This window comes from Pholcus phalangioides, unplaced genomic scaffold (genome assembly GCF_987345545.1).
Source record: "Pholcus phalangioides strain wild (caught in Gottingen) unplaced genomic scaffold, Ppha-v1.0 ptg000015l_1, whole genome shotgun sequence".
NCBI lineage: Eukaryota > Metazoa > Arthropoda > Arachnida > Araneae > Pholcidae > Pholcus > Pholcus phalangioides.
Genome location: NW_028301608.1, coordinates 55,670,320 through 55,682,592, shown reverse-complemented (window position 1 = coordinate 55,682,592; position 12,273 = coordinate 55,670,320). Strand labels below are relative to the sequence as shown.

Here is a 12,273-nt window from a genome sequence, read left to right as displayed (position 1 = left end):
ACCATTTATAGAACCCGGCACTGCCCGGGTTTTTTTCAATCACTGGGAAGATTGAAAATATGACAAACCATTGTAAAGGAATAAATTATTATACATATACTGGCAGCATTAAAGAAGTGACGAACCATCGTAAAGGAATATACATGTCTGAAGCACATTCTTTCAAAACCACGGTAACCAAAGTAAACATTCCGAAAGTGATTGCTGAGGCCCACGGACCATTGTTGTCCGACAGTTTTTTACTCATTTCGGGCATTTACCTAGCTCTAACAAACTTCTAAAGTAGCCTATCCTTGAAATCGGGTCCCGTTTGGTATATATGCAAAATTAGCGACGATAGATTTAAAATTGTAGATTTGTATAGAAAACACACACACACATACAAACTCAATTTCATTTACAGTAGAATCCTGTTGCAACGAACTCCAAGAGTCCGGAGAAATCACTTCGTTATAACGAAATTTTGTTATAAAGGAATTTCAGGTTTTTGAATTGTTCCTATGTAAAATTATCTGGGGGATTACAAAAATGTTCGTTAAATCATGATTTTTGCTATAACGGTATTCGACTGTATATAGATATACGTTTGACTTATACTGAAATATTTGTTCGTTCCCTGGATAGTAATAAATTAACTACTTTAATTAAACGGAACCAATTAATAACGGTAGATATTGAAATGAAATCACTGACAAAATTATTTTTGGCGTATCGGATAATACGAAATTTCACAGATTGGTCATTTACTCTAAAGCAGTGGTGTTCAACCTGGAGTTATACGGCCCCCTTGCGGTCCTGGGATATTCAAAAGTGGAACCACGAGTGAAAATCATATGAAAGGAGAGCAACGACAAGTAGTGAAAGGCGCCACACAGAGATGTGAAGAGAAATAAAGCTTTCAAATGAAATAAGTTGCGAATAAATGTATCTACTTTCAGAATCCAGCGGAGATGTCCATGGAAATCAGGGCCCCATCTTAACCCATGTCCCCATGCGGGCACGCTTGGGAGTCTCATGCCAATAGGGTGCCTACATGATGAGATCTGGTTCTATGATTTTTGAGTTGAAGTACGTGAGCTGTTACGGTTACTTCCAGCCAAGTAGAGGGCCCCAGAAACATCAATTTGCCCGGGGACACATGATAGCGAGATGGCCGTGCATTGAACTTTTATAAGAAGGAAACTCGCTGAACTCTAGCCCGCGGTAGGTAAGGACCCATTTATTGTGTAGGTCCAGTGGATCGTCCCGTATTTTACGCAGACTTATTTGTACCATATAATTTGGAAGGGATGATCAGTCCTCTTTTTCCTCCCTTCTGGATCCTTACCTTGCCCAGGGTTCCAAAAATTGATCTTATTTCTAAAATTTTTGTTCATTATAATATCAGTTGTGACTGAGTTCAATAAATTGAAAGGGGGAAAGATCGCTTCTGCATAAGGGTAGAGGGCTCTGAGTAAAAGGGTTGTTACCAGAGGAAAATATATGGTCCAAAAGGGATCGGTGGGCTAAAAAAAGGTTGAGAACCACTGCGCTAAAGAATCGAAAATTTGTCCATTTCTGAAAATCCAGAATTTTTTTTATAGTTTTATTTAGAGTCCATCTCAAACCTGGAATAATACAGTCGACGCCAATTGTTAGAATCATGGATAAAGTTATCGCTCGGATATTGTTATCACTTTTACAGAGAACGGAACTGACCAATACCATAACATGGGAAAAATTAGTTTATGGATATCGGGACTACGGATAATGTTATCAAAAGTTTTCTTTAGCATTTTGAAGCTAAAAGTTACACAATTTTTTTTCCTGTAAGTTATTGTTATCAGACTGCATGTCTATGTGGGAGGCTAGAAGGTTGTTCTCCCCACCTCCTGCCTTGTTGACAGACATTTCCGTACTTAATGTCATAATCAGTCCGCAGTATGATTATGCGTGATTCCATGTACGTGTGGAGCTGCTTTTGCAATAGCCTTTCTATAGAGAAGGCAAATGTGTATGACGAAAAATAACCGCTTTCCTTCAGTTCTTGACCAGTTCCTTTCAACTGACCAGATCCGAATTTCTTTTCCCGAGAGACTTTCTTAAGGGGATCTGTGAAACGTATTGCGAACAGGAAAAAAAATATATCGTAGATATACATTACACAGTTTCATTCTAACGCCTCACGTGTCTGATTGACAAAAATGCAAAGTTTTAGGTTAAAGGGAGGAAAAAAGTTCTTGTGTGTGTTTTAGGACGGAATTAAAAAAAAATGGAAGGATTGAACATTGTGTGTGTGGGAAAGAGAAACGTTGTCCCGTTTTACCAATCCCCCGTTTACCATGCTTCGCCTTCAACCAAACGGGATATAGAGTTACCGTACTTGCGAACGAGACTTTTTACGGATATAGTTACCGTTTATTAATTGTTATTCAGAAACCCTGAGTCCCGATGTTATTTCATTAATTGCAGCGGCATGAACTGTAGATGATACTTAATGAATTCCTCCAAGAGATGAAATAACTTTTTCGTGAAGTAGATCTCTCCAGTGGAGATCAATAGAATCCATCATAAAGCAGAAGCGTCGATAAAACTTGTGGATGGAAAAGGGGATAAACCCATTCGAGAGTGTGATTCTGTTTCAATTTTTCTTTTATATCTCCTATTTGTTTTTATTTCTTCTCATTTTGTGGATGTATTGTTTCTTCTTTTCTGTTTCTGTGACTTCTTGTTTTACCCATTAGGAGAATTATTTATTGATTTTGGTCGGGACTTCTTTTTTCTTTTTTGCTTTTGGTAAGAAATAGAAGAAAAAAAAAGGTGAAGCTGAGAGAAAGTGGATGGAAAATCATTTCCGAAAGCCTCTTTTCCGATTTCAGGGCATTATCTGATGCTATTCAGTTTGGACGAGTGAGTTATTAGGAGGAAGATCTTTTTCTTTAGGCTCTTACCGGAGAGATCCTTTTTTTTTTGTTGGAACCAAACCCATTTTAAAGTTTTTGTAATTTCCTGTTGAGCAGATTCTTATTTGATGATTCATTGCATATGTAAATGACATTCTCCCCCACGTGATTTTTTTTCCCCCTGTCTTCATTCACCATTATCCGAGTGATTATAATCGTCTTCTTTTTGTCAACTTCAAAAGCTATTCATTTCCGTAATATAAATCTCCCTAATAAAAGTATTGTTTCAAGGAAATATTATATGTAATTTATTTCTATTTGAACTCAGTTAACAATTTATTATAAACGAATGCAAAATCATTGGTATTAGCCTGTATTTCTGATTTTGATATACATCAATTATTTAATTTGAAAATATGCAGGTTGTTAAGGAAAGTCCCTTTATCCTGGAATAACTCCCGAACCGATGATACAAGAAATATACTTCGAATTAGAAAAAGTACCCAAATAACGTGAAGACCTCAGATGCGTCATTAATATTGCTAGGGGTTCAATATTTATCAAAAAATTTAAAAATTAACTTTTTATTTCGTCACCCTGTTCTAGAAAACCCAATTAGAAAGTTGTTTCCCGTCTCCCTCTTAAGCCCAGCAGAAAATAAAAATGCTTTTAAGTGCAATGTTCACCGAGATATTTGAATTCTCAAAATCCCTGAAAATGAGGGAAACAACCATATAAAGTATCTAACTGACAAGATCCATTCTACACATTACACGGTGTTCTTTCCCTCATTTTCAGTAATTTTCGAATTCAAATATATATCAGTGGATATTAAAAAGAAAATTTTTTTCTTGGGCTCAGACACGGCCGACTCAATTTAAGGCCAACGAAGCAAGAGATCACGTGGCTTTATCCGTCTGATCTTCGGGAATGGCCCACTCAATGTATTTAGTTACTTGACACATTGTCTGGTGAGCTAAGGATGAACGTAGGGTTTATTTAATATTACTATGGAAGAGACTCGTGTTCTTAGGGGAATGCATTCAATCGAAGGGAATATATTTTCCCTAGGTAGGACGGATGAAGTCACATGATCTCTAGCTTCGTTGGCCTTGTGTTAGTCGGCCGTGGTGCAGGAGAAATCGGGTAACAACTTTCTCATTGGATTTTTTAGGACAAGGTGGCCAAATAAAATACTAATAATTTTATTTTAATAGCTATACAATCCCTTGTAATAAGAATGACGAATCTGAGATCTACACGTTATTTGGATATTTTTCCCGATTGGAAGTGTGTAAGTTTCGAGGATCAACGGTTTGCGAGTTATTGCAGGATAAAGAGACTTTCTTATGCACCCTGTATATGAAAGTTTATGTTTCGTCCTAAAATGACGTTGGATAAACACCTTCGAACATTACGATACTGCATAAATCGAATCATTTTCTCCTACTAAAATCGCTTACGTTCGTTGAAAATGTATGAAAATTTTCCGGCTGAATGAAGAGGAGTTTTATAGAGAAAAATACATTCCATATTGCAGTTAAATATCAATTATATGCAATAAAATTCAGCGACCTGTGAAAGGATTTTCACTGCTCTTTCGAAGCAATTTTCAAACAGAACTTATAAGATCGAAACAATTTGCGGAAGAATTATTCTCTTGGCTTTGATTCGATTCCGTTCTTATTAATTAGCACGATATAAGGAAAAAGTCCATCAGAATCTTATATAAAGAAATTTTCAGTTAAACTGTTTCTTTCTGAATTATACGCAATTTCCCAACAAAGTTGAGTTAGGTAATCCGTTTTCATTGATGAATCGAATCACTCTTCCGAGTGAAATTATAAGTTGAATTGGTAATTACATTCCCCGGTGAAATAATGAATTTTTGACTCTGGGAATACTTTAATAGGAACTACCTTTACTGTTCTTTCTCGCCCTGTAACAGGAGATTATCAGAAGAAATGTGGGTGTATGTGTTCGTCCCTTTTATGAATTCATTTCATAGCAGTGGAATATGTATTTCTCAAAATCAATATCCTACCTTCATATACCGCGTGGGTGATTTAATCTGCACCTGCTTTATTCTGGTTCATTTGCTTTACAGTTCTTCACTCACCCATGAATTTATGTTATTTGTTCGGTGCCAGCTTAGTATAAGAAACTATAATATTTTGTTAAAAGATATTCAAATTTATTCAGAAGGGACTCGCATTTTGTCGATCATCACCATGTGATTTTATCAACAAAATTCATTTCTATAAACAACTTTCTGTTTATATTCTGTAATAACTTTTGACCGCGGAGCTCGTCGCGTTATCCATTTGCCGTTTTCTCCATGGTTCGACTGTACATTTTTTAGAATAATCAATGTATTGCTCGTCGTTGATTTTAACATATGTCTATATATTATTCAGCTTCAAAATACTTTGTAATTTTTCATGTGTGGAAATAAATTGAATTGAAATTGGATCTTCTATGAGTCTGAATGCGTGGAGAGATGGAACTTTAGGGTAGACAAGAATTACTGTCGAAAAATTGACCTTCATATAATTGCTTCATTTAATAGCTCCGGTTCGACAATTAGATTTTTAATGATTAAGTACCGAGACTTTACTATGCCAAGCGATAAATGTGTTCATGTACATAATGTTATTGTTTACTGGTTTTTTTTTTTGGTTTTTTTTTTTGCCCTTACTTCCTAAATTACAACATAAGTTATCATTCTGAGCTCTCACCAATATAAATGCAAAAGCTTTTCCCTAACCTAAAAAAATTTGTACAAAAACTAACGTATGTCCACACAGAGACCACAATCTATTCAAATAAATTTATTTTCCTTGTGTCTATGTGAATGTTCTCCATACAAATCTACAACTTTAGACCGATCGTCGTCAAAGTTTGCATATATATGCAAAATAGGACCCGGATTGAACGATAGTCTGTTTTAAAACTTCGTCAGAGTAGGTAGGGCAAATGCCCGAAATGAGCAAAAACACCGTCGGGCAACAGTATTTAATGGGCCTCAAAAATGACTTTTGAAATGTTTACTTTGGTTACTGTTTTTCCTCAAACAATGCATTTTAGACATGTTTACTCTTTTACAATGGTACGTCACTTCTCTCATGCTCCCAGCATATGGAGACAACCCTCTCAGAGCAGAGTATTATAGCCACGTTCTCTTAAAATACTCGTCTGTATCTCTAGAAATTCAATTGTTTCATTCAAGTCATTTACAGTCCAGAGATTTATCCTGATTTTTCACGCAAAAATGATTCTAAGACCTCTATATAACGTCAGCCCGGGAGAGCAAATAAAAATAACTTCAAAAGCGGTTGCGGGTTGAAAATAAATGCAACTAGCCATTTATACTATTAAACATTTTCATTGACGTTGTAAGCGGGAGGCGTTAAAAGTTATCAACATTATACTGAAGTATGACTGTACACAATAATAATTATATAAATATTTTTGCTTGCACTCCAACTCACTTTGCATTGAAATTCAGTTATAAGGTGCATTCTATAAGAAAATATTTTGTAAAATCATAAAAAGTTAAGAAATATAGGTATAGAAAAAAATAATTTATTCTCTTACGAAGTATCTTCCCTCAGATGATGTGCAATGGTCCCATCGTTCAATCAACTTTTCAAAGCAAGTAGAGAAGGATTTTTTTCTGGAAGCCACCTCAATGAACCCTGGAAAACAGCTGAAATAACTAATAATTCTCCCACGTAGGTTTTCCTTCAACGTCTGAAACAGCCAGAAATCTCATGATCCAGACCGTGAGGGAGTTGTGGAATGATGTTAAAATTACATTTTGCATGTTATATTTCAGGTTTGAAAAGTTTGCAACAACACATATCGAGAAAGCGTCGTGAATTAGTAGAAATTTCAGTTGTGCAGGGTCTACTGAGGCAGCTTCCAAAACAAAGTCTTCTCTACTTACTTTGAAATGTGTTAGAACCATGGGACTATCCTCTGAGGGAACATACATTGAAAAAGGATGGATTTTTTTTCCTGTACCTATAGTTCTTGATTTTTCAAGATTTTACTCCAAGTCCTTATGGAACGTACCTTGTATAATGAGTCAAATCTTAATCTCACGTAGTATAAAATTAGTGAAAATAGTACTTCGGTCAAACACCCTCATCGCATCGAGCAAGAATTTATTCCCATTTAAATGCATGAATGATTCTTACCACTGTTCCTTTTTTATTCGTAATGCAGTATTTACGGATACCAAAATATTTTTCAAAGTACTGTATTAGATCATAATTTAATATTTCTAATGGGAAATTGAATTTATCTTTGCAAAGTGAAATTCACCATTTGATACACCGTATCTATTTCAGTGAAACACCCATGATATATTGAAAATACTCTGTTGTAGATACATAAATTGCTACAGGCATTATTTTAGACTTTTTCACCAATAAAAATAGAAGTGTTTTATTCAGTAACCGAAACCAATGTGAGAAAATTGCAGTGTGTACATATAGAGACAGTTGTTCCTAGTAAAATACTCATCTATATCTCTAGATATGAAATTATTTAATTCAAGTAATCAACTGTCCGTAAATTGCGATTTATTCTGATTTGTCACACCTAATCGGTTCTTTATGACTTTTCCTGAATAAAAATAACTTCATAAGTGGTTTTACTTGATAACGAATAAATGCAAATGGTTATTTATTCTAGCAAGGTCTTCAAAAACGTACGTAATAAGTGGGGAGAGTTTGAAAATGATAGACGGTGAAATATGAGGTCTGACTTTATTCAAAAATGATTACTATTTTCGCTTATCCAACTCCCTTTGCATTGAAATTCAGTTGCAATGAATCACGTAATATTATTTAATATATAATGTTAGTAAATATTTCGGTCTAAAACCCTCACAGTATCAAGCAGAAATTTATTCCCCATATAAATGCATGGACGGTTCTTACCATAGTTCCTTTTTCATTCGTAACACAATATTAACAGATACTAAATCTTTTGGAATCATAATTTGTAAATCTAATGAGAAATTGAATTTATCCTCAAGCATCGAAATTCACCATTTGATACACCGTATCTATATCACCGAAACATCCATAATATATTGAAAATACTCTGTTGTAGATATATAAATCGCTACAGACGTTATTTTAAACTCTTTTACCAATAAAAACGTAAGTGTTTTTCAGTAACCGAAACAACTGTACGAAAACTGCTCTATGTGCACATAAAGACAACGATTTCTCGTAAAATACTCGTATATAGTCGAGCTTCACCTCATCAATTTAGATGGGAGAAGAGGATAAAAAAAAGAAAAAAACGTTTCTTTCCTCTTTTTCTCTTTTCGGGAGGAGAAATTGAACATTTTTGTACCTGAGAGAGAAGGGATCGTAAACCCTCACGATCAAAAGCCCAAGCACATGCAACAGTCATTAACCCTATACCATCCGCATACAACAACCAAGGTAGATGGTAAAGGAAAAAAAATGGATAAGGAATACTGAGAAGATGATACAAGACACACACACACACACAACATTTTACAGGGAAAAAGCATCGCGTGATGGTTTCCAAAATATGATGACGAAAAATGGAGAAAGGAAATACTTTTGCGCACTTTTGTATAAATATATATTGGATTTTTGTTCCAGAACAATAAGTTCCAATGAATTCCTGGCTTTAAAAAATCGTTCAGAGTGTTGGGAGGTTAATAAAGGTAACGTATGTTATCGTATGTATTTGTATATATAACAACATAGACGCCAAAAAAAAACATTTTCTTCTATCAGAGAATGTCGGGATTTCATGACGGATCGCTAGATCGGAAAACGTTGGAACCGTAACGTTATTTGTTCTGAATAAATTGCTAAAGATTTGTCATCTTGTCATGAGTTCGAAGTTATCTTCGCGTTTAGTTTAAAAAAAGCGGTGAGGACAAAAAGAATTTCAATAGAGTTTTCAAAATTGTTATTCATGAATGTGAAAGAATACAATGCATCGATTTATACAGTTTTCCCATGCATATCAATACGTTCATAATGATCCAATTGAAGAGTTTGAACTTACTTGAATTGACTGAGATAAATTTTGTTCACCGAAATTTAGTATGATTGGTGTTCTTTATTGATAGTAGTTTTAGTTGTATTTACAGCCTGTAATTTTCGATAGATATTATTTTTAAATTTCTTTTAAATAAAATCAAAATTTTAACTCTAAACTTCAATCTGTATCATTCATGATTCTTCATCCTATTACCATATTTCAGAATTTGTTTTAAAAAAATCAGGTTAATTTAAAAAAAAATTTAACATTATTTTATGACAAGTAAAATTACCACTATTTACCACTATTAATCAGTAGAACATTTTCTATTCTATTTGGATTTTCTTAAATAGACAGAAAGATCTCTGTTCTATTTAAGAGTATTTTAATTTTAATTAAAAACATTTCCATACAAAACATTCTATTAAAAAATATAAGAGTTACCATTTATGAACAACATTCACGACTTTTGTAACTATTATAAAATTTCACAAATTTTTGCATTTCTTTATTCACTGGTTCACTGTGAATTTTATTAACAATTAAGATATTGAAGTATTATGTCAGGCTTTCGAGGCCGGTGTTTAATGAAAAGTATGCAACTATTAAGCTTTTAGGTCAGTTTATACTCTTTAAGTGGCACTGACGAGATAACTCCTTAAAAGCCTATTATTATAGCATCGAAAATCCCAGATATTTTATAAAGCTGATTTCTCAATGAAACATCTTTTCTTAAACCCCCTCTTAGTTTGCACCTGCTGAAGATCGGAAGAAAGCTTTCATAATTAAAACAGATGTGTCATTTTGAAGGATCTTAAATGTTTTCTGCCATGGCGCTTAAAAGGGTAAATAATCAAATGTTGTGAGAAGTTTTTAGTTCCGTTTCCCCCTTAAGTGTAAATTTAACATTAGGGATCAAACGATTTATGTATCGTACAGATATCTGTTGAATTTTTATTTCACTGCGCTCTCCTTATATAAATATTAATGTCATAAAAAAAACGTTCACGTTTGGTTAAAATTATTAGCGTATTAGCAAGTTGAAAGAACTAATCCCCACAAAGAACTTGAGAAGAGTTTGTCTACTTTTTGATAACGTAATATATATATAACAAGTATGCTAATAAAGTTAGATATGTTGGAACACACTTTTTCCATTTAGAGTTCTTTTTCTGTGATAAGTTTTGATAGGTCTCTGTGTAACTACCATCAAGTTTATAAACATCAATGGCAACTTTTTATCCTAAAAATTAATTTTAATTAGTTTTTCTGCTACTAAATTCAGCATTTAAAGATGAATCAAAAAATATGATGGTCCTATATATAAGCAGGCAATACATTAACGTCCTCGACATGTTTGACATGATAAGGCATTCAAAAAAATATATAGTTAATTAAACACATCATTAACGACCGAAATAGTACTCACGTGCTGCCACCACTGTCAGCAGAAGCAATGTTGTCAAAAGCCTTATCAGGCATTGACACGGACGATCCATCATCCAAAAAGTGTGAAGAGCTTGAGGATCTTATCTTTCCAGTTTGTATGTTCGTCTTAGTTTTTCCTCACTAAATTTTGCTCGTTTCTAATATATTGTCCACTCTATTTTTTTCTTCTTTATAATAACTATCCCTTTGCAAAGCGAAAACACAAAACTTGTGAACAAAAAAAAAGGAAAAGCAAACACACAAAGTTCTTTAAAGAAAATAGGAACGGGAGAATAGTATATACTGGTGAAAAATTTTTGTTCTTGTTTCTCCAGAGAGAGCGAAGAAACTGCACGGTGGTTGGTATGGTATCTCTTCTCGCACGGATGTGATCCGAAGGGATGCTGGAGCCGGTGTTTTATTATAACAGCGTGACGTCGCCGTCCTAGTCACTCTCTGTGGTCAGAGACCTCTTGCGGTCGGATCGAGAACACGCGCAATCTTCCTTGTTGACGGAAGTTCGTCCGATTTATATATACATACAACGAGAAGATTCTTCTCCGATTCCACTGAGGGAGAGAAGGATCGAAAACCTTCAAATAACAAAGATCGCACGCGTGTCAATCACGCGCGTTCGCTTTCGATCGATGCATTGTGGTCACTCATTAACGCGAAAGTTACCGTAATCTGCGCATTAGCAGGCATGCCGTGAAAATCGGGAGACAACAAGATTTTTTTTTTTAATTTAGGAGACCATTCCCGGCATGCCGGGAAAAAGCGAGGTTTAATAAGAATCATAGAATACTTTCGAAAGATCTTTTTGTATATCATAAAAAAATTATGGTTCTTCACTATAGCAAACATGTTTTTGCCCAAGAATTTGGAAACAAAAATTAAAATTTCGCATTTATTTATTAGTTCAATTTAATTATAGTCAACCTATTCTATGTATATAATTTATTTTCTCTCTGCGTGTATGTTCTATATATAAACCTGCCGTTTCAGACTGATCATCGCCAAATTTTGCATACATACGATACTGGGATCGATGGGCTACTTTAAAGTTTGTGAGATCTGAGCAAAACTGGCGAAGAACTGTCGGGCAACAATGGTTCCTGGGTCTCAACAATGGTTTTTGTAATGTTTACTTTTTTACTACGGTTTTCTAGTAAATGCGTTTGATACATGTATATGTTTTTACAATGGTTTGTCACTTATTTAATGCTGCCAGCATCAGTGTCATCAGAAAATATAATTTTGAAAACTAATTTCTCTCCTCCTCAAAATGTTAAGGGACATTTTTTTCAGTGAGAAATAACTACTTGGAAAAAGTTATATAAAATTTGAAGAGGTATTTTTTCACATCCCAAATTTTAGTATACGAAACATTTCGAAATCTTGCTCTTCTTGACTTTTTTGATTTAGCAAAAAACATTCTTTTCAAAGAAACTTAGACCCACTAGGACTTATGCCACAAACTAAGGACGGGGCCTCAAGTGCCTCGTGAAAATGAGATATGGTCAAATTTTGACAGTGAGCTTATAAATTTGGTAGTAGGTAGCTTTAGCCAGGAAGGAGTATAGCCGCCTAGATACTAGGAAGCCGTGTTAGGACGCTCCCACAAAAACCATTTTGGCTGGGACCTATGATGCTTTTAATACCATCATGACGGTATATTTTTTTCATTGAAATTCATTTTAAATCACTGCAGATCTGCTGTACTACTGCATTTCTCGCCAAGAGTTACTAATAAGAAATAATTGGCGATTTGGCCGACAAATGGCAACATTTTTAGTGATAACTGGCAATGTCAAGTATTTATGATCTCAATTTCCCGTATTTTCCTGATCAAATATGATTACTTGAATTGTAATAAAACGACAACTTCATATAGACTATTTGATTGCATTTTTCACTCTTA

At 34.4% G+C, this 12,273-nt stretch overlaps 1 protein-coding gene across 1 annotated transcript in view; it reads right to left on the bottom strand.

The window, feature by feature from the left end:
- The window catches only part of LOC149076256 (uncharacterized), a 195,156-nt gene extending 184,400 nt beyond the window's left edge, over window positions 1-10,756 (bottom strand). Inside the window, exon 1 of the mRNA XM_089242204.1 lies at window positions 10,354-10,756. Within this exon, the coding sequence (XP_089098330.1) occupies window positions 10,354-10,423 (70 nt within the window). The 5' untranslated portion in view covers window positions 10,424-10,756. The remainder of the gene's footprint in view (window positions 1-10,353) is intronic.
- Window positions 10,757-12,273: the final 1,517 nt, after the last annotated feature.